Source organism: Sciurus carolinensis, assembly GCF_902686445.1.
Source record: "Sciurus carolinensis chromosome 14 unlocalized genomic scaffold, mSciCar1.2 SUPER_6_x, whole genome shotgun sequence".
Lineage (NCBI taxonomy): Eukaryota > Metazoa > Chordata > Mammalia > Rodentia > Sciuridae > Sciurus > Sciurus carolinensis.
This window is the reverse complement of record NW_025920104.1, coordinates 6441697-6464897: the sequence shown is the minus strand read 5'-3', so window position 1 is coordinate 6464897 and position 23201 is coordinate 6441697. Positions and strand designations below refer to the sequence as shown.

Sequence of the window (23201 nt, the reverse complement as noted above, 5' to 3'; positions counted from 1 at the left end):
TGTAGATAGTATGGCCATTTTGACAATATTAATTCTGCCTATCCAAGAACATGGGAGATCTTTCCATCTTCTAAGGTTTTCCTTAATTTCTTTCTTTAGTGTTGTGTAGTTCTCATTGTATAGATCTTTCACCTCTTTGTGAGATTGATTTTCAAGTATTTTATTTTTTTGATGCTATTGTAGTTTTCCTAATTTCTCTTTCTGAAGATTCATCACTTTTGTATGAAAATGCATTGGATTTATGAGCATTGGTCTTGTAACCTGCTACTTTACTGAATTAACTTATGAGTTCTAAAAGTTTTCTGGTGGAATTTCTGGGTTCCTCTAAATATATAATCATGTCATCAGCGAACAGAGCTATTTTGAGTTCTTCTTTCCCAATTTGTTTCCCTTTAATTTCTTTGGTTTGATAATTGCATTGGCTAGAATTTCAAGGATGATGTTCAATAGAAGTGGTGAAAGAGGGCATCCCTGACTTGTTCCAATTTTTAGGGGGAATGCTTTCAGTTTTTCACCATTTAGAATGAAATTGGCCATGGGCTTAGCATAGATGGCCTTTACAATGTTAAGGAATGTTCCCACTACCCCAATTTTTTTCTAGTGTTTTGAGCATGAAGAGATGCTGTATTTTATCGAATGCTTTTCTGCATCTATTGAAATAATCATGTGATTCTTAACTTTAAGTCTGTTGATATGGTGAATGACATTTATTGATTTCCGGATGTTGAACCAACCTTGCATCCCTGGGATAAAACCCACTTGATTGTGGTGCACTACCTTTTTAATATATTTTTTATGCGATTAGCTAAAATTTTGTTGAGAATTTTTGCGTCGATGTTCATTAAGGATATTGGTCTGAAATTTTCTTTCATTGATGAGTCTGTCTGGTTTACGTATCAGGGTGATATTGGCTTTATAGAATGAGTTTGGGAGGGTTCCCTCCTCTTCTATTTCATGGAATACTTTGAGGAGTATTGGAATGAGCTCTTTTTTAAAAGGTTTGTAGACCTCGGATGAAAACCCATCTGGTCCCAGACTTTTCTTCGTTTGTAGGCTCTTGTAGTTCATTCCTTGAAATTGATTTATTTAAGTTGTGTATGTCCTCCTCATTCAGTTTAGGTAATTCATATGTCTCTAGAAACTTGTTGATGTCTTTGAGGTTTTCTGTTTTGTTGGAGTATAGATTTTCAAAATAGCTTCTAATTATGTTTTGCATTTCACTCGTGTCTGTTGTAATATTTCCTTGTTCATTCCAAATTTTGGAAATTTGAGTTTTCTCCCTCTTTCTCTTTGTTAGTTCGGCAAAGGGTTTATCAATTTTGTTTATTTTTTCAAAGAACCAGCTATTTATTTTGTTAATTTTTCCTATTGTTCCTTTTTTTTTTTATTTCATTGATTTCAGCTCTGATTTTAACTATTTCCTGTCTTCTACTTCTTTTGGTGTTGGTCTGCTCTTCTTTTTCTAGGGCTTTGAGCTGTGGTCTTAAGTTGTTTATTTGTTGATTTCTACTTCTTTTGTTGAATGTGCCCCATGCAATAAATCTTTAACTAAGTACTGTTTTCATAGTGTCCCAGAGATTTTGATATGATGTACCTTTGTTCTTGTTTACTTCTAAGAATTTTTTTATTTCCCTCCTGATGTCTTCTGTTATCCATTCATCATATAACAGTGTATTATTTAATCTCCAGGTATTGGAGAAGATTCTTTTTTTTATTCTGTCATTTTTTTCTCATTTCAATCCATTATGATCTGTTAGAGTACAAGGTAGTATCTCTATCTTCTTGTATTTGCTAACAGTAGCTTTGTGGCATAAAATATTGTCTATTTTAGAGAAGGATCCATATGCTGCTAAGAAGAAAGTGTATTTGTTCTTTGTTGGATGGTATATTCTCTATATGTCCATTAAGTCTAAATTGTTGATTGTGTTATTGAGATCTGTGGTTTCTTTATTCAATTTTTGTTTGGAAGGTCTATCCAGTGGTGAGAGAGGTGTGTTAAAATCACCTAGTATTATTGTGTTGTGGTCTATTTGATTTCTGGAATTGAGAAGGATTTGATTGATGTATATGGATGAGCCAATGTTCGGAGCACAGATATTTTTGATTGTTATGTCTTGCTGATTTATGATTCCCTTAAGCAGTATGTAATATCCTTCTTCATCCCTTCTGACTAGTTTTGGCTTGAAGTCCACATTATCTGAAATGAGGATGGATACTCCAGTTTTTTTGCTGTGTCCATGTGCGTGGTATGTTTTTCCCATCCTTTCACCTTTACTCTATGGGTATCTCTTTCTATGAGATGAGTCTCTTGCAGGCAGCATATTGTTGGATTTTTCTTTTTATTCCAATGTGCCTCTCTATGTCTTTTGATTGATGAGTTCAGGCCATTAACATTCAGGGTTATTATTGTGATATGATTTGTATTCCCAGTCATTTGACTCATTTTTGTTTTTTGACATTATTTGATTTCTCCTTTATTTGACTATTCCTTTAGACTAGTTCCTCCTGTTGCTGATTTGCATTGTTGTTTTTCATCTCTTCCTCATGGAATATTTTGCTGAGAATGTTCTGCAATGCCGGCTTTCTTTTTGTAAATTTCTTTAGCTTTTGTTTATCATGGAAGGATCTTATTTCGTCGTCAAATCTGAAAGTAAGTTTTGTTGGGTATAAAATTCTTGGTTGGCATCCGTTTTCTTTCAGGGCTTGGTAAGTGTTGTTCCAGGCTCTTCTAGCTTTTAGGGTCTGGATTGAAAAATCTGCTGATGTTCTTATTGGTTTCCCCCTGAATGTAATTTGATTCTTTTCTCTCGCGGCCTTTAAAATTCTGTCTTTATATTGTATGTTAGGTATTTTCATAATAATGTGCCTTGGTGTGGGTCTGTTGTAATTTTGTATATTTGGAGTCCTATAAACCTCTTGTACTTGGTTTTCCATTTCATTCTTCAGATTTGGGAAATTTTCTGATATTATTTCATTGAATAGATTGTTCATTCCTTTGGTTTGTTTCTCTAAGCCTTCCTCAATCCCAATAATTCTTAAATTTGGCCTTTTCATGATATTCCATAATTCTTGTAGATTCTGTTCATGATTTCTTACCATCTTCTCTGTTTGGCCAACTATGTTTTCAAGATTAAATATTTTGTCTTCAATGTCTGAGGTTCTGTCTTCCAGGTGTTCTATCCTATTGTTTATACTTTCTTTGGAGTTTTTAACTTGGTTTATTGTTTCCTTCATTTCAAGGATTTGTGTTTTTTTTTTTTTTTTTAGTATTTCTAACTCTTTATTGAAATGATCTCTAGCTTCCCATATTTGGTCTTTTAACTGTTGATTGATGCGATCATTTAATGCCTGCATTTGCTCTTTCATCTCCTCGTTTGCTTCCCTAATTGTTTTAATTATGTACATTCTGAACTCCCTCTCTGACATTTCTTATTCTGTGCTGTCGTTGGGTTTTATTGATATACTATCTAGGTTTGTTTGGGACATTTTCTTCCCTTGCTTTCTCATATTGGTCAGATATCAGTGGGACTCTGAGATATTGCAGATTTCCTCTTTTGGCTTATAGTGTCCCAGTAGATTTCCAGTGTATCACCTCCCAGCCTTTAGTAGCCTGAAGTCTTGGAGGAACTTGATAATGCAGTTCTTCTGAAGAAAGCTGCCCCTAGCCCGCTACTGGTTCCAGGACTTGGAGCTGGTTCTGTGCAGAAAGGCTCTCACTGGGTGTTCTGCTCCCAGAAGCTGGCCGTGAAAGGTACCTGTCACTGGAGGGAGCAGGGCTGCTTGGGTAAGTCCCTGACTGCCCTGTCCTGGTCCCTGAAACTGCCTGCAGGCCAGAGCTCGCCATTGGCTCTGGTACTTGGAGCTGGTCTGTGCAGCAAGGCTCTCACTGGGGGGCCTGATCTAAGAAGTTGGCCGTGTGGGTGGAGCCCACCACATGAGGGAGCAGGGCTACGTGAGGGAGACACTAGCTGCCCTGCCCTGCTCTAATAAGCCACTCCTATCCTTGCCTGCTGCCAAGGCTGAGCTTCACCTGGTGGAGGAGGCTCACACCGTGGCTCTATTTTAGTTTGACTCTCTCAATGCCTCCCCTTCTTGAATCCTGGGTTCTTGAGCCACAGGAGATGTAGTCACGCTCTAGTCTGCCATCTTGGATATTCGGGTTATTTGTATTCTTCTTGAAGAGTTTTTTGAGTTCTTTCTATATTCTGGAAATTAGTGCTCTATCTGAAGTATGAGTGGCAAAGATATTCTCCCACTCTGTAGGCTCTCTCTTCACATTGCTGATAGTTTCCTATGCTGACAGAAAGTTATTTAGTTTGAATCTATCCCAGTTATTGATTCTTACTTTTATTTCTTTTGCTATGGGAGTACTATTAAGGAAGTCTGATCCTAAGCCAACAAGGTGAAGATTTGGGCCTACTTTTTCTTCTATAAGATGCAGGGTCTCTGGTCTGATTTCAAGGTCCTTGATCCATTGTGAGTTGATTTTTGTGGAGGGTGAGAGATAGGGGTTGAGTTTCATTCTGTTGCATATGGATTTCCAGTTTTCCCAGCAGCATTTGTTGAAGAGGCTATCTTTTCTCCATTGCATATTTTTGGCACCTTTGTCTAGCATGAGAAAGTTGTATTTATTTGGGTTTGTGTTCGTGTCCTCTATTCTGTACCATTGATCTACCTGTCTATTTTGGTGCCAATACCATGCTGTTTTTGTTACTGTGGCTTTGTAGTATTGTTGAATTTCTGGTATTACTATACCCCGTTTCATTCTTCCTGCTAAGGATTGCTTTAGCTATTCTGGGTTTCTTATTCTTCCAGATGAATTTCATGATTGCTTGCTCTATTTCTGTAAGGTACATCATTGGGATTTTAATTGGAATTGCATTGAATCTGTATAGCACTTTAGATAGTATGGCCATTTTAACAATATTAATTTTGCCTATCCAAGAATGTGGGAGATCTTTCCATCTTCTAAGGTCTTCCTTAATTTCTTTCTTCAATGTTTTGTAGTTTTCATTGTAGAGATCTTTTACCTCTTTGGTGAGATTGATTCCCAAGTATTTTATTTCTTTTTGAGGCTATTGCAAATGATGTTGTTTTCCTCATTTTCCTTTCAGCTGTTTCATCACTGTGTATAAAAATGCTTTAGATTTATGTGTGGTGATTTTATAGCCTGCTATTTTGCTGAATTCATTGATGAGGTCTAGAAGTTTTCTGGAGGAGGTTTTTGGATCCTTTAAATATAGAATCATGTCATCCACACATAGTGACAACTTAAGTTCCTCTTTTCATATTCGTATCCCTTTAATTTCTTTAGTCTGCATAATTGCTCTGGCTAGAGTTTTGAGCACAATGTTGAATAGAAGTGGTGAAAGAAGACATCCCTGTCTTGTTCCCATTTTTAAAGGGAATGGTTTCAGTTTTTCTCCATTAAGAATAATGGTGACCATGGGCTTAGTATAAGTAGACTTTACAATGTTCAGGTATGTTCCTACTATCCCTACTTTTCTAGTTTTTTGAGCCTGAAGGGGTATTGTATTTTGTCGAATGCTTTTTCTGCATCAATTGAAATAACCATATTATTCTTATCCTTAAGTCTATTGACATGATGAATTATATTTATTGATTTACAAATGTTGAACCATCCTTGCATTCCAGGGATGAACCCCACTTGATCGTGGTGCACAATTTTCTCAATATGTTTTTGGATACGGTTTGCCAATATTTTGTTAAGGATCTTTGCATCTGTATTCATTAAGGATATTGGACTAAAATTTTCTTTCCTTGTTGTGTCTTTACCTTGTTTAGGTATGAGGGTGTTATTAGATTCATAGAATGATTTAGGTTGGGTACCGTCCTTTCCTATTTCCTGGAATACTTTGAGAAGTATTGGATGATTTCTTCTTTGAAGGTCTTCTACAACTCGGCTGAGAATCCGTCTGGTCCTGGACTTTTCTTGGATGGTAGATTTTTAATGACTTCTTCTATTTCATTGCTTGATATTGATCTGTTTAAATTGTGTATGTCCTTCTGGTTCAGTTTGGGAGGAGCATATGTCTCTAGAAATTTGTCAATGTCTTCGGTAGTTTCTATTTTGTTGGAATACAGATTTTCAAAGTAGCTTCTCATTATGCTCTGTATCTCAGTGGTGTCTGGTGTGATATTTCCTTTTGCATCTTTCCTTTTAGTAATTTGAATCCTCTCTCCTTCTCTTTGTTACTGTAGCTAAGGGTATGTCTATTTTGTTTACATTCTCAAAGAACCAACTTTTTGTTTTGTCAATATTTGAATAGTTTCTTTTATTTCAATTGCATTGATTTCAGCTCTGATTTTAATTATTTCCTGTCTTGTACTACTTTTGCTGTTCTTCTGTTCTTCTTTTTCTAGGGCTTTGAGCTGTAATGTTAGGTCATTTAGTTGTTGACTTTTCATTCTTTTCTGGAATGCACTCCATGCAATGAATTTTCCTCTTAGTACCACTTTCATTGTGTCCCAGAGATTTTGATATGTTGTATTGTCGTTCTCATTGACCTCTAAGAAATTTTTAATCTCCTTCCTGATGTTTTTTGTTATCCGTTTCATTCAGTAGCATATTATTTAGTCTCAAGGTGTTGGAGTAATTTCTCTTTTTTATTTTGTCATTGATTTCTACTCTCAGTCCATTATGATCTGATAGAACACCAGGGAGTACCTCTATTTTTTGCATTTCCTAAGGGCTGCTTTGTGGCATAAAATATGATCTATTTTCGAGAAGGTTCCATGTGCTGCTGAGAAGAAAGTGAATCTGCTCATTGATGGATGGAATATTCTATATATGTCTATTAAGTCTAGGTTATTGATTGTGTTATTTAGTCCTATGGTTTCTTTGGTTGGATTTTGTTTGGAAGATCTATCTAGTGGTGACAGCGGTGCATTAAAGTCACCCAGAATTATTGTGTTGTGGTCTATGTGATTCCTGAAATTGAGAAGGATTTGTTTGATGTACAGGGATGCACCATGTTTTGGGACATAAATATTTACTATCATTATGTCTTCCTGATTTATGGTTGCCTTAAGCAGTATGAAATGTCCTTCTTTATCCCTTCTGACTAACTTTGGCTTGAAGTCCACTTTATATGATATAAGGATGGAAACCCCCACTTTTTTACTGAGTCCATGTGCGTGGTAGGTTTTTTCCCATCCTTTCACCTTTAGTCTGTGGATGCCTTTTTCTATGAGATGAGTCTCTTGCAGGCAGCATATTGTTGGGTCTTTCTTTTCAATCGATTCTGCCAGTCTATGTCTTTTGATTGATGAGTTTAGTCCATTAACGTTCAGGGTTATTATTGAGATATGATTTGTATTCCCAGTCATTTGGGCTTATTTTTGGTTTTTAAGTTGGTTTGGTTTCTCCTTTGAGTGGTTTTTCTCTAAGGTAGTTCCTCCCTTTGCTGACCTCCATTGTTGTTTTTCATTTCCTCCTCATGGAATATTTTGTTGAGAACATTCTGTATTGCAGGCTTTCTATTTGTAAATTCTTTTAACTTTTGTTTATCATGGAAGGATTTTATTTCATCTTCATATCTGAAGGTTAGTTTTGCTGGGTATAGGATTCTTGGTTGGCAACCATGTTCTTTCAGAGCTTGAAATATGTTGTTCCAGGCCTTTCTAGCTTTTAGAGTCTGGGTTGAGAATTCGGCTGCTATGTATATTGGTCTCTCCCTGTATGTAATCTGATGCTTTTCATCAGGGCCTTCAAGATCCTATCTTTATTTTGAATGTTAGGCATTTTCATTATAATGTGACTTGGTGTTGATTTGTTGTAATTCTGTGCATTTGGTGTTCTGTAAGCCACTTGTATTTGATTTTCCATTTCATTCTTCAAGTTTGGGAAATTTTCTGATATTATTTCATTGAATAGGTTGTTCATTCCTTTGGTTTGTATCTCTGTGCCTTCCTCAATCCCAGTAATTCTTAAGTTTGGTTTTTTCATGATGTCCCATAGTTCCTGGAGATTCTGTTCATGATTTCTTACCATCTTCTGTGTTTGGACAACTTTATTTTCAAGATTAAATATTTTGTCTTCATTGTCTGAGGTTTTGTCTTCCAAGTGGTCTAGTCTTTTGGTGATGCTGTCCATTGAGTTTTTTATTTGGTTTATTTTCTCCTTCATTTCAAGGACTTCTATTTGGATTTTTTTTGAGAATCTCTCTTTGTTGAAATGATCTTTTGCTTCCTGCAGGTGCTCTTTCAGCTTACTGGTATTATCATTCATTGCCTGCATTTGCTCTCTTTTCTCATCCTTTGCTTCATGAATCATCTTAATTATGTGTAATCTGAAGTCCTTTTCTGACATTTCTTCTAACATACTGTCATTGGATTCTATTAATATAGAATATAGATTTGTTTGGATCATTTTCTTCCCTTCTTTTTTCATGTTGTTCATGTATCTTCCCCTCTAGCAGTGCAGATCTGGGGTATTGCAGATTTCCCCCTATAGGCTTATAGTGGCCCTATAGGTTTCCAAAACCCTTTCTTTAAGGGGAGATCAATATTAGCAGTGCCCAAATCAGACACTATGCAATCCTAGACCAAATAGCCCCTTTGGGGACAATAACAAAATTGTCATAATAAACAAAATGAGTTCAAATATTATCTTTGATAAAACAAATAGGTTTGCAATAAGGTCTGCCATTTCTAATGGAGGACAAACAGGATGCAGAGTGATGTAGAATGTGGCTGTTAATGGGATAAGAAAAGAATATACAAAAGTTGTAGAAAATAGAAAGGGTGAGAGTGTAATCAAAAGAAATTGGATGTTAGCATGCAAAAGAGAAAGAGACTCTGAGGGAACAGGTAAACAAAAGGAAAAGAGAGCAAGAAAAGGAAAGAAATAAAAACTTAATTTTTTTTAAAAAGGAGAAAAAAGAAAATCTACTGTATAACAGTCATATACTAATGAAACCTCCCAGTGTTCAGTAGCCTGATGCATGAGAGGTACCTGACAATGAGCTTCAAGCCTCCAGCAAGCATCTCAGGATGGGATTTGCCCCACCCAAAGATCAGAGCTACAGCTTCCAGCATTATCCAAGATGGCCACTTTTGCTTTGAAATGTGTTGGCAAATGGAAATCTGCAGCTCAGGGGTGGACATGGTCAGCTGGAGGTCCTGGAGATGGGATGCGGTTGGTCCGGCAGGGTTGCTGGAAGTCCGGTGTGTTGGTGTGGTTGTGGGATCCTGGAAGCCGGGTGCAATCAGTTGGTCTGGGGTTCCAGTGATAGGGTGCAGTCAGTTGGTCTGGGGGTCCTGGTGGCAGGGAGCAGTCAGTTGATGTCAGGGCCCCAGAGGCAGGGAGTCATCAGTTAGGCTGAGGTATCCTGGAGATGGGGCTCAGTCAGTCCAGCCAGGGGTCCTATGGGGCCTGACTGTTGTCTCAAAATGGCAGCAGCCATGTGTAATCAAACCTGCAGGTACTGTAACAGTGAAATTCCAGGCAACAGCAGGCAGCTGGTGCCCCACTGGTGGTCAGCGGTCAGTTTGCTGACTGTTGTCGGGGGATCGGGAGGTGAACCTCGTGCGTTGGGTGATGGATAGGTGTAAGGCAGGCGATGGACAGGCGAGAGGCAGGCAAGTGGTGGTTGATAGATGCCTGACAGTGAGCAATCTGCACTCAAAGAAGGTGTCAATATGCTGGCAGACTGGAGGTTTTTACAGCAGACAAATGGGGTAAACACCAGAGGATTGATAAACAGCAAAAACTGCCTCACCGAGAAACAGATATCCTCTGCTTGAAACCAGAGTTATGGAGCAACAAGGAACACAGCCTCACTCTAGTCCGCCATCTTGGATCCTCCAAGAAGAATTTGTTTGACATACATTGATACTCCATTGCTTGGGGCATAAATATTTACGAATGTTATGTCTTGCAGATTCATGGTTTCCTTAAGCAGTAAGAAATGTCCTTTATCCTTCTGACTAACTTTGGCTAGATGTCTACCTTATCTGATACAAGGATAGACATCTTCACTTTTTTACTGTTTCCATGTGCATGGTATGTTTTTCCCCATCCTTTTTCACCTTTTGTCTGCAGATATCTTTTCCTCTGAGGTGAGTCTCTTGAAGGTGGCATATTATCAAGTTTTTTTTTTAATCCAATCTTCCAGTCTATGTCTTTTGATTATTGAGTTTAGGCCATTAATATTTAGGGTTATTACTGAGATATGATTTTTATTCCTCATCATTTTGGCTTATTTTTGGTTTTGAACTCAACTCGGATTCTCCTTTGATTAGCTTTTCCTTTAGGGTAGTTCCTCCCTTTGCTGACTGACATTGTTGTTCTTCATTTCCTCCTCAAGGAATATTTTGGTGAGAATGTTCTCAGCCTTTAAAATTCTGCCTTTATTTTGAATTTTAGGCATTTTCATTAAAATGTACCTTCATGTGGATCTGTTGTAATTTTGTACATTTGGTGTTCTGTAAGCCTCTTGTATGTGATTTTTCCTTTCATTCTTCAGGGTTGTTAAATATTCTGATATTATTTCATTGAATAGGTTGTTAATTCCTTGGTTTTTATTTTGTGCCTTCCTCTATTCCAAAAATTATTAAATTTGGAATTTTCATGATATTCCATACTTCTTGCAGGTTCCATTCATGATTTGTTTCCATTGTCTCTTTTTGGTCAACTTTATTTTCAAGATTAAATATTTTTTCTTCATTGTCTGAGGTTCTTTCTTCCAAGTGATCTAGTCTGTTGGTGATGCTTTCTATTGAGTTTTTAATCTGTTTTATTGTTTCCTTCATTTCAAGTTTTTCTTTCAGAATATCTGTCTTTTTGTTGAAATGATCTTTTGCTTCCTACATTTGCTTTTTTAACTGTTTATTGGAGCCTGCATTTGCTCTCTTACCATCCTTTGCTTTGCAGATCATTTTAATTATGTGCATTCTGAACTTCTTTTTCTGACATTTCTTCTACCATGCTATCATTGGATACTATTAATATAGCATCTTGGTTTATTTGGGGCACTTTCTCCATGTTGTTCATGTACCTTCCCTTCTAGCAGTTTGGGTCTTAGGTATTGCAGTTTTCCCCCCTATAGGATTATAGTGACCCTGCAATTATCAGTAACTCACCTGACAGTAAGCTTGTAGTTTCCAGCAGGTGTCTCAGGATGGGAGCTTCCCCATCTAAAGATGGCAGCTTATGCTTTGGGGATAATCCAAGATGGCTGTACCAGCTTCTGAATGCATTAATAGATGGGTGCAGAGTCACCACACAGTAGTGTGTGATGTGGGTGGGCCAGAGTCCCAAAGAAGTTCTGACTATCTTTTTAAATTATAATTTTGCCCTCAAGTTAGAATCCTTGTTCTGGACAATTGGGTCAATTGAAAGAGATTTGATATTGAAGCATTTAATTATCTCATTGTCAGATTGGGGCCAGTTTTGTTTATGGAATGGCTGTTAATAGCTAATGGTCAGGAAGGTTTCCTAAAGGTGAATGTGTAGTAGAATCACAGGGTTCCCCTTCTAGAATTCCTGACCATGGAATGGCTGGTAATCTGTTTTACCAAGTACTTCAGGTATTGCTGGCATAGTCATTGGATTGGTGTTTAGAAACTAGTGAGCAAAATTATGTAATAAAATGGTTTTCAAGTAAAAAGTATTTCAAAATATTGTTTTTATAAAAGGTATATAAAGAGTATTTAAAGACTAGGGAATAATTTATAAACTCCTTTGTATTCACCACCCTGTTTGATGACAGACTACACACAACTGAAACCCTTGTCTTTGTTCTCTGACCACTACTCTGTATTTGATATTTATCATTCTTGTGCATATTTTGTACTGTTACAATATATGTATAAATCCATGACAACATATACTATTATGTTGTATGCTTTAGAATGCTATATAATATTAGCATTTTCTTTTGCAACAACTTATTACATTCATTCAATATTATATTTTTGTGATTCTAGATGATCCATTTTAGGATTATCTTGTCTAATTCTATGAAGAAACCTCTGAGTATTTATTGAAATTTCATTGATACCATCTGGGAAGGATTGACATAATTATGCTCTGGAGCATATTATTATTTAATATTCTTTATGTTTTCTTCACATCTTCTCATAGATGTATTTCTAGGTGGCCATTTTTATCATATCTTTGGAAGTTGCATTGTTGCAGTTGTTCTATGCTAAGAAGGAAGTTGCTTTTTTCCAACCTTGCCAAATACTCTCTATTAGTTCAAATGTGGATGTTCTTTACTGCTTGTTATGCCAGATATGCTGAATTTTTTTTAAAAAACATCACAAAGATTAACGTAGAATCAAATGGTCCTCTTTAGTTTGGAGTTAAAATGGAGCTAAGAGTTTGAGAGAATGAAAAGCAGGTCTAAGTAGATGTGCAGATATTTAGGGCAGAGGTGTTTTGATTCCTATGGTGACTTTCCAGGCTACAGAGGGAAGATTTTAGACATGAACAAGCAAAGAAACTGAGACTCTCATAGATTAAGTGACCTGTGTGTCAGACATGTGAAAAGGAGAGCTGTTTTGACATGAAAAGTCTTCTGAAGCCAGGATCCACTACTGGAAAGCACTGGGTGTGTGCCCTACCCACTACCTGGTTTCAGCCTCCACCTTTCAGTGAGCACTACAGGAGGAGGTTGCCTTCCTCCTGCTGGTCACCCTTGGGTTCCAATGCTGTAGGATACAGGTAGGATCCAGTCACCCTCCTGCTCCCCAGTCTTGCTGGAGCTCTGCACAGTGTGTCCTGCCTTCCCTCCCAGATTCCTTTCCTGCCTTTCATGTCTGTGTACTGTGTGTTCTGTGGGGACACCTGGTGCTCTTTTCCTCTGCCTTCACACCTCCCTCCTCCCTGTCTGTTCAGCTCACTGTCCTTGGCATCTGACCTTAATGGATGTCAATTTCTTGAGCAGTCTCTTAATACCTTCTCTGCAGCTCAGATAGATCATGCCTGTGTCACAGCAGCCTGGGTTTCCTAGTGTTCTGCACTTCTGGGATCACCCGTGAGCTTCTCCATAAGATAGTGATTAAAGCCTAATGAGGGTGGAGGCCATGAGAACATCTCCATTTTCAGTGACTTGCATTGTTCAATAGATGTTTACTGTAAAATGAAAATGCTGGTTCTGACTTGTGTTTATGTCATTTGCCCATCATTTTAGAGATGAATTTACTGTTCATATATATTGTCTTACCATCCACTGCCCTTCTTTGGTCATTTCAGTGCTGATGAAGATTAAAAGTAAAACTGATACTGAGATGATTTTGTTACTCTTAGTAATTTACATGGTATAAAAAAAGTTTGATAAGGAGGAGTTGGGAAACTTACTAAAATAAGCATTTTGTGACTCTGCAAAAGTCATTTCAGCTTCTGTTTACCTAAAAGTTTTGGGATCCATGCATAAAACAAATCTAGAAAAGTTTTTGAGACTGAGGCTTAGATCTATTTAATTTGAACATATCAAGATTTTACTTTGTCGTATTAGTTCCTGGCATGAAACTTGGAACAGATGGCTTTTTTTCCCAGAGACTGCTGAAAAAGAGCCCCTGTACCTGGTGGTTAGAAGCCAGGCTAGATCCATCCCTTCCTCTCCTGGAGCACCTCTGCATATTGTTTTTGTAAAATAGGAAAAAGGGGGTGTGGCATTCTAAGCTGCAAATGCACTACTCTACAATGCAATTACTTGAAAACTATTTTGAACAGGAGTATAGCAATTTAAGCATAAGGTACTTAGATTATTAGTCTCCCATACTTGTTTTCTGGAGAGTTCCCAGTAGCTCTTCAGAAAAACCCAACAGAAATCTTGAGTATCTAGAAAGTTTAGAGTAGTAATTTTCAAATTGTAGTCTCCTTACTGATGGCAGTAGCATCATCTCAGAATGTGTTAAAAATGCAAATTTTTAAATCAATAAATAATAATTATAAATCTTTTTATACAATTTGATGTTTCCACATGTGTACATTGTGGAAAATCAAGCTCTAATTAACATGTCCATCACTGCCCATCGTTGTCATTTTTTGTAGTGAGATTTAAATTCGATGGCATTATTGATTTTTTTATTGTATACAAATGGGGTACATGTTGTTTCTCTATTTGTACATAGAGTCAAGGCATACCATTTGTGTAATCATACATTTACATAGGGCAATGATGTTTATTTTTTTTCCTTCCCCCCCACCCCTCCCACCCCTCTTTTCCCTCTATACAGTCCTTCTTTCCTTCATTCTTACCGCTCTCCTTATCCCTAACCCTAAACCTAACCCTAAACCTAATGCTAACCCCTCCCACCCCCCATTATATGTCCTCATCCGCTTATCAGCGAGATCATTCAGTCCTTTAGTTTTTTGAGATTGGCTTATCTCACTTAGCATGATATTCCCCAATTTCATCCATTTGCCTACAAATGCCATAATTTTATCATTCTTCATTGCGGAGTAATATTCCATTGTATATATATGCCACAGTTTCTTTATCCATTCATCAACTGAAGGGCATCTAGGTTGGTTCCACAATCTGGCTATGGTGAATTGAGCAGCAATGAACATTGATGTGGCTTTATCTCTGTAGCATGCTGTTTTTTAAGTCCTTTGGGTATAGGCCAAGGAGTGGGATAGCTGGGTCAAATGGTGTTTCCATTCCATACTTTCTGAGGAATCTCCACACTGCTTTCCAGAGTGGCTGCACTAATTTGCAACCCCACCAGCAATGTATGAGTGTTCCTTTTTCACCACATCCTCGCCAACACCTATTGTTGCTTGTATTCTTGATAATCGCCATTCTAATTGGGGTGAGATGAAATCTTAGGGTAGTTTTGATTTGCATTTCCCTTATTACTAGGGATGATGAACATTTTTCATATATCTGTTGATTGCTTGTACATCTTCTGTGAAGTGTCTGTTCATTTCCTTAGCCCATTTGTTGATTGGATTATTTGTATTCTTCATGTAGAGTTTTTTGAGATCTTTAAAGATTCTGGAAATTAGCGCTCTATCTGAGGTATGGTTGGCAAAGATATTCTCCCACTCTGTAGGCTCTCTCTTCACATTTCTGATAGTTTCCTTTGCTGAGAGAAAGCTTTTTAGTTTGAATCTATCCCAGTTGTTGATTCTTGCTTTTATTTCTTGTGCTATGGGAGTCCTGTTAAGGAAGTCTGATCCTAAGCCAACAAGTTGAAGATTTGGACCTACTTTTTCTTCTATAAGATGCAGGGTCTCTGGTCTGATTCCGAGGTCCTTGATCCATTTTGAGTTGAGTTTTGTGTAGGGTGAGAGATAGGGGTTTAATTTCATTCTATTGCATATGGTTTTCCAGTTTTCCCAGCACCATTTGTTGAAGAGGCTATCTTTTCTCCATTGCATATTGTTGGCACCTTTGTCTAGTATGAGAAAATTGTATTTATTTGGGTTTGTGTCCATGTCCTCTATTCTGTACCATTGATCTACCTGTCTATTTTGGTACCAATACCATGCCGTTTTTGTTACTATTGCTTTGTAGTAGAGTTGAAGATCTGGTATTGCAATACCCCCTGCTTCGCTCTTGCTACTGAGGATTGCTTTAGCTATTCTAGGTTTTTTATTCTTCCAGATGAATTTCATAATTGCTTGCTCTATTTCTGCAAGGTACATCATTGGGATTTTAATTGGAATTGCATTGAATCTGTATAGCACTTTAGGTAGTATAGCCATTTTGACAATATTAATTCTGCCTATCCAGGAACATGGGAGATCTTTCCATCTTCTAAGGTTTTCTTGAATTTCTTTCTTTAGTGTTCTGTAGTTCTCATTGTAGAGGTCTTTCACCTCTTTTGTGAGATTGATTCCCAAGTATTTTATTTTTTTCGATGCTATTGTGAATGGGGTAGTTTTCCTAATTTCTCTTTCTGAAGATTCATCACTTATGTATAAAAATGCATTGGATTTATGAGCATTGATCTTGTAACCTGCTACTTTACTGAATTCACTTATGAGTTCTAAAAGTTTTCTGGTGAAATTTCCAGGTTCCTCTAAATATATAATCATGTCATCAGCAAACAGGGATAGTTTGAGTTCTTCTTTTCCTATTCGTATCCCTTTAATTTCTTTGGTTTGTCTGATTGCTCTGGCTAGAGTCTCAAGGATGATGTTGAATAGAAGTGGTGAAAGAGGGCATCCCTGCCTTGTTCCAGTTTTTAGGGGGAACGATTTCAGTTTTTCACCATTTAGAATGATATTAGCCATGGGCTTAGCGTAGATGGCCTTTATAATGTTAAGGAATGTTCCCACTACCCCAATTTTTTCTAGTGTTTTGAGCATGAAGGGATGCTGTATTTTATCGAATGCTTTTTCTGCATCTATTGAAATAATCATGTGATTCTTAACTTTAAGTCTGTTGATATGGTGAATGACATTTATTGATTTCCGATGTTGAACCAACCTTGCATCCCTGGGATAAAACCCACTTGATCGTGGTGCACTATCTTTTTAATATATATTTGTATGCGATTTGCTAAAATTTTGTTGAGAATTTTTGCGTCGATGTTCATTAAGGATATTGGCCTGAAATTTTCTTTCCTCGATGTGTCTCTGTCTGGTTTAGGTATCAGGGTGATATTGGCTTCATAGAACGAGTTTGGGAGGGTTCCCTCCTCTTCTATTTCATGGAATAGTTTGAGGAGTATTGGAATGAGCGCTTCTTTAAAGGTTTTGTAGAACTCGGCTGAGAACCCATCTGGTCCTGGACTTTTCTTTGTTGGTAGGCTTTTGATGACCTCTTCTATTTCATTGCTTGAAATTGGTTTATTTAAGTTGTGTATGTCCTCCTCATTCAGTTTAGGTAATTCATATGTCTCTAGAAATTTGTTGATGTCTTCGAGGTTTTCTGTTTTGTTGGAGTATAGATTTTCAAAATAGCTTCTAATTATGTTTTGTATTTCACTCGTGTCTGTTGTGATGTTTCCTTGTTCATTCCGAATTTTAGTAATTTGAGTTTTCTCCCTCTTTCTCTTTGTTAGTGTGGCTAAGGGTTTATCAATTTTATTTATTTTTTCAAAGAACCAACTATTTATTTTGTTAATTTTTCCAATTGTTTCTTTTGTTTCGATTTCGTTGATTTCGGCTCTGATTTTAACTATTTCCTGTCTTCTACTACTTTTGGTATTGGTCTGCTCTTCTTTTTCTAGCGCTTTGAGCTGTAGTGTTAAGTCGTTTATTTGTTGATTTCTACTTCTTTTTTTGAATGCGCCCCATGAAATAAATCTTCCTCTAAGTACTGCTTTCATAGTGTCCCAGAGATTTTGATATGATGTGTCTTTGTTCTCGTTTACTTCTAAGAATTTTTTTATTTCCCTCCTGATGTCTTCTGTTATCCATTCATCATATAATAGTGTATTATTTAATCTCCAGGTATTGGAGAAGTTTCTGTTTTTTATTATGTCATTTATTTCTAATTTCAATCCATTATGATCTGATAGAGTACAAGGTAGTATCTCTATCTTCTTGTATTTGCTAACAGTAGCTTTGTGGCATAAAATATTGTCTATTTTAGAGAAGGATCCATGTGCTGCTGAGAAGAAAGTGTATTCGTTCTTTGTTGGATGATATATTCTCTATATGTCCCTTAAGTCTAAATTGTTGATTGTGTTGTTGAGATCTATAGTTTCTTTATTCAATTTTTGTTTGGACGATCTATCCAGTAGTGAGAGAGGTGTGTTAAATTCGCCTAGTATTATTGTGTTGTGGTCTATTTGATTTCTGGAATTGAGAAGGATTTGTTTGACGTATGTGGATGAGCCAATGTTCCGGGCATAGATATTTATGATTGTTATGTCTTGCTGATTTATGCTTCCCTTAAGCAGCATGTAATGTCCTTCTTTATCCCTTCTGACTAGTTTTGGTTGAAGTCCACATTATCTGAAATGAGGATGGATACTCCAGCTTTTTTGCTGTGTCTGTGTGCATGCTATGTTTTTCCCCATCCTTTCACCTTTAGTCTATGGGTGTCTCTTTCTATGAGATGAGTCTCTTGCAGGCAGCATATTGTTGGATTTTTCTTTTTAATCCAATCTGCCAGTCTGTGTCTTTTGATTGATGAATTCAGGCCACTTAACATTCAGGGTTATTATTGTGATATGATTTGTATTCCCAGTCAATTGACTCATATTGTTTTTGACATGATTGGTTTCTCCTTTATTTGGCTATTCCTTTAGGCTAGCGCCTCCTGTTGCTGATTTGCATCATTGTTTTTCATCTCTTCCTCATGGAATATTTTGCTGAGAATGTTCTGTAATGCTGGCTTTCTTTTTGTAAATTCCTTTAGCTTTTGTTTATCATGGAAGGATCTTATTTCATCGTCAAATTTGAAGGTAAGTTTTGCTGGGTATAAGATTCTTGGTTGGCATCCATTTTCTTTCAGGGCTTGGTATATGTTGTTCCAGGCCCTTCTAGCTTTTAGGGTCTGGATTGAAAAATCTGCTGATATTCTTATTGGTTTCCCTCTGAATGTAATTTGATTCTTTTCTCTCGCATGGCCTTTAAAATTCTGTCTTTATTTTGTATGTTAGGTATTTTCATAATAATGTGCCTTGGTGTGGGTCTGTTGTAATTTTGTATATTTGGAGTTCTATAAGCCTCTTGTATTTGGTTTTCCATTTCATTCTTCAGATTTGGGAAATTTTCTGATATTATTTCATTGAATAGATTGTTCATTCCTTTGGTTTGTTTCTCTAAGCCTTCCTCAATCCCAATAATTCTTAAATTTGGCCTTTTCATGATATCCCATAATTCTTGTAGATTCTGTTCATGATTTCTTACCATCTTTTCTGTTTGGCCAACTTTGTTTTAAAGATTAAATAATTTGTCTTCAATGTCTGAGGTTCTGTCTTCCAGGTGTTCTATCCTATTGGTTATGCTTTCTGTGTTCTTTCATCTCCTCATTAGCTTCCCTGATCGTTTTAATTACGTACATTCTGAACTCCCTTTCTGACATTTCTTCTGCTGTGCTGTCATTGGGTTTTATTGATGTAGTATCTAGGTTTGTTTGGGACATTTTCTTCCCTTGTTTTCTCATATTGGTCAGCTGTCAGTGGGACCCTGAGATATTGCAGTTTTCCGCTATTGGCTTATAGTGTCCCGGTAGATTTCCAGTGTATCACCTCCCAGCCTTCAGTAGCCTGATGTCTTGGAGGAATCTGATAAGGCAGTGCATCCAAAGAAAAGTGCCCCTAGCCCCCTACTGGTTCCATGGTTTGGAGCTGGCTCTGTGCGGAAAGGCTCTCACTGTGGGCCTGCACCCTGCAACTGGCCGTGTGGGAGGAGCCCACTGCCGGAGTGTGGATGGCTACCTTGGGAAGACTCTAACTGCCCTGCCCGGCTCTGATAAGCCACCTCTATCTGGGCCTGCCACCCGGGCCAAGCTTTACCCAGTGGGCAGACTCACCTGTGGCTCTATTTCAGTCCGAGTCTCTCAATGCCTCCCCTTCTTAACTCCTGGGTTCTGGAGCGACTGGGGGTGCAGTCACCCTCTAGGCCGCCATCTTGGATTGCCCTGTGAAGAGAACCTGCGCCCGGAGTGGGCAGAGCCACCTGAAGAGGTCTCTGGCTGCCCTGCCCTGATCCCAGAGCCTGCTTGCAGATCGAAGCTCTCTGTTGGTTTGGGGGCTTGTGGCTGGTTCTATGTAGAAAACCTCTCACTGGGCGGTCTGGTCTTAGAAGCTAGCCTTGAAAGTCACCTCCCACTGCAGGGGTCCAAGCTACTTGGGGAAGTTGCTGGCTGCCCTATCCTGGTCCCTGAAGCTGCTTGCGTGCCAGAGTACACTGTGCTGTGCTGGCTCCAGGACTTGGAGCTTGTTCTGGTCAGAAAGGCTCTCACTAGTGGGCCCGCCGGAACCTGGAGAAGCTGCCTGTGTGGGCGGGGCCCACCGCCGGAGTGTGCAGGGCTGCCTGTGGAAGACTCTAGCTGCCCTGCCCGGCTCCGATAAGGCACCTCTATCTGGGCCTGCCACCCGGGCCGAGCTTTACCCAGTGGGCAGACTCACCCGTGGCTCTATTTCCGTCTGAGTCTCTCAATGCCTCCCCTTCTTAACTCCTGGGTTCTGGAGCAACTGGGGGTGCAGTCACCCTCTAGACCGCCGTCTTGGATCGCCCCATGAAGTGAGCCTGCAGCTGGAGTGGGCAGAGCCTCCTGAAGAGATCTCTGGCTGCCCTGCCCTGATCCCAGAGGCTGCTTGCGGATCGACGTTCTCTGTTGGTTCGGGGGCTTGTGGCTGGTTCTATGTAGAAAGCCTCTCACTGGGCGGTCTGGTCCGAGAAGCTAGCCTTGAAAGGCACCTCCCACCGCAGGGGTCCAGGCTACTTGGGGAAGTCTCTGGCTGCCCTATTCTGGTCCCTGAAGCTGCTTGTGTGCCGGAGTCTGCATTATTGATTTTGAAATGTATGTTATTAACTGTGGTTACTATGCTGTGTTCTTCCTATCTAACTGTCTTCTTCACCTGTCCCTCTTCATCCTCTGATACCCTCCACTGCTTTCTCTTACCTTCGACTTTCTGAAATTCCACAGGTGGATCATGCAGCTTTGCTGTGACTCTGATGTCCCCTGCCTGAGTGTCCAGGCAAGGTGTCAGATCCAGCTTCCTGGGTGAGGTTGTCTTCTACTCAATAGAGCTACTATATGGTTGGTCATGCAGTATTTTGAATTTTGTGTGTTTGGAGACAAATATAAAATTGATTTATTCTTTCCAGATTTTTCCTTCTGCCAGTACTCATTAAGATTAGTGTGCTGATGTTATAAGGCATCTTCATGTTGGTAGGAAAGTGGGGGAGAAAGAAAAACATGTTTTTTTTTAATTTTTCTCTACTGCAAGTTTTGCCATTGTTCTTTTGGATATATTTTGCCCTCAGTTTCTTCAACCAAAAAAATTTATATTGATTTTAGCAATTGTAGTTTTTCCTCAACTTATGCCATTTATTATGTTACAAATAAAATAGCGTAAAATAATCATGTGGGAAAACTGAGTTATGGAAACCCTTTGTGGAGACTTAGATTCATGGCAATTAGTAACAATGGTGGAGCATGAGGAGTGGTGTGGTGGAAAAGTGCCTCTTTGACCATCACTGACAAATACATGTTTGGGAAAGTAGAAAATATTAGGCATTTTGTTTATTGTGTGTGTGTGGACACATGGAGGACACAGAACATTCCAGGAGCATCTGAAGACCCTGACTCTGCTGTCATGTGGCAGGTGGCTGTTCTTCTAGGCATTAACTAGCTTTGGGGACCAAGGCTACTTATAGTAATTGAATTAAATAGATGTTTTCTTTTTCTTTAACAAAGTAAATGCCAGTGGTGGCTAAGTCAGTAATCTGACTGTTGTATTGAGAAGACCATTCTGTTGCTATCTACTGCTACTAAAGTGTCTTACTGGAGACTTCCAAGCATTGGCCTTTTTTAATGTTTTCTACATGGTTCTTGACCATTGTCATTTGTACTTTGAACTTAATCAGCTCGAAACATTGTACTAAGCCTGAACTTAACATTCTGTAATTTCAGTTTCCATCTTTACAGTAACACCCTAGTGTTGGCTTGCAGGTGCCTTTCTTTTTAACATGATAGCTTCCAGCTGTTTAAAATTACTACACCTGACAGCCTCCTCACCTGTTGACTGAATGTAGGTTTTGATCTTGATACTTCAGTCACCCTGTAATTCATGACTTGGCAGATTTTATCTTGAAGACAAAGTCTTGAAATTATCAAAATGGAGAACAGATTGGTTGTTGGCCAGGGTAGGGGAAGGAAGTGGGTGTGGCTGAAAGGGATGGGCTGAGGGAGGCCTTCTTTGTTTCAGTGGCATTATTCAGATTGTAGTGTAAAGGTGAGCTGAGTTTCTCCCTTCTTGCGATGGCCCTTGAGTCTGGTTACTCAATTTAAAAAGTTGATGTTACATGAAACGGCAGCTAGTTCAACTGAAAGCTCAGCAACCTGGGGTTTTCCTTATGACAGGTTGTACCTTTATGTTGGTGTAAAGGCAGAACACATTCAGCAAAACTACTTCTAATTTTTGGTTTTGATATTTTCCTTTGCTGGTGATGTGCAGTAGGAAACACTGCTGGTGCTGGGAAGAGCATAGAGACTCAGCTCCCAGTCAGCCACAAGGTCATAGGGGAGACACTCTAACACTCTGCAGGGTCTATGTTGCTGAGCTAGGATGTTAGGTTAGGTTCAGATATTAAATGCATATCTAAGTGAATTTGAAGAATCCCCAGTTTGGTGATTTTTCAGCCTAGCTGGGGATTAATACAGTTGTTAAATCCTGTTGTCGACTAGTTTGAAAAGTCACAGGCTTTCCTCCCCTCACTTAGTGTGATCCAGAGTCCATGGCTTGGCAGCTTATCCCTGTATTTGGAGAGTAGACTCAGAAATCTTGCTGCTTGCCCATTCCTCCCTCATAATCTTGATTTCCCTCCTGTGACCCTGAGCCTGAAGCCAGACTGCAAAACTCCAGTGCAGTTCTGAGGTCATCAAACTGCTATGGGCCAGAAGTAACTGTAACTTTCTCCATAAAAGAGAGTCTGGAAATGTGTTCCCTGGTCTAAATAAAAAGATTTAGGTCAAAGAAGGATTGGCAGTTTTTTCCCCATTTCTTTAAATGGTACATTTATGCTCTGGAATCTGAGCAGATGTTCTGAATGGAAGCTCACATTTATTTTCTGCAACAGCACTGCCTCAGGCTAGGGCAGCTCTGCAGGAGATGTGACAGTTCTTAGTTTATTCTCACAGGAAGCCACCCATATCTTAAGAGGTGGCAGCCTGGTGCCTGTAGTCAACAATAACTTCGCTGCTGACTGTCTGCCCACCTCTCTAGAGATGCACTTGGAATAAGGCAAAAGAAGAGTACATAATTATGAAGGTGTTTGTGCAGCTTCTTGTAAATTAAAAATAAATGTACATGGATGTATGTGTATAATACATATGTGCATGTATGTATGTGTGTGTGGATGGTGGTATAGTGGTATAGTGGATATATATATATACACATGTACATATACTTAACAGTGAAACTGGCCTTATATAGTTTTTTCTTTATATTTTTCTATCATCATAAGCGATATATGCCCTGTCTCACTCCATATTTATATCATGTGTATATATATATATATATATGTGTGTGTTTATGTGTGTGCATGTGTGTGCATATACATATATATGCAGACATACATCCATACATATGTC

The 23201-nt window shown here is 38.5% G+C and overlaps 1 protein-coding gene and 1 pseudogene across 1 annotated transcript in view; both read left to right on the top strand.

Annotated features, from left to right (window-relative positions):
* The window catches only part of LOC124973105 (mothers against decapentaplegic homolog 1-like), a 44308-nt gene extending 21458 nt beyond the window's left edge, over positions 1 to 22850 (top strand). Inside the window, 1 exon segment of the mRNA XM_047537264.1 lies at positions 22749 to 22850. Within this exon segment, the coding sequence (XP_047393220.1) occupies positions 22749 to 22850 (102 nt within the window).
* Positions 1 to 23201, top strand: part of LOC124973108 (mothers against decapentaplegic homolog 1-like) — a 155934-nt pseudogene that overhangs the window by 102551 nt on the left and 30182 nt on the right.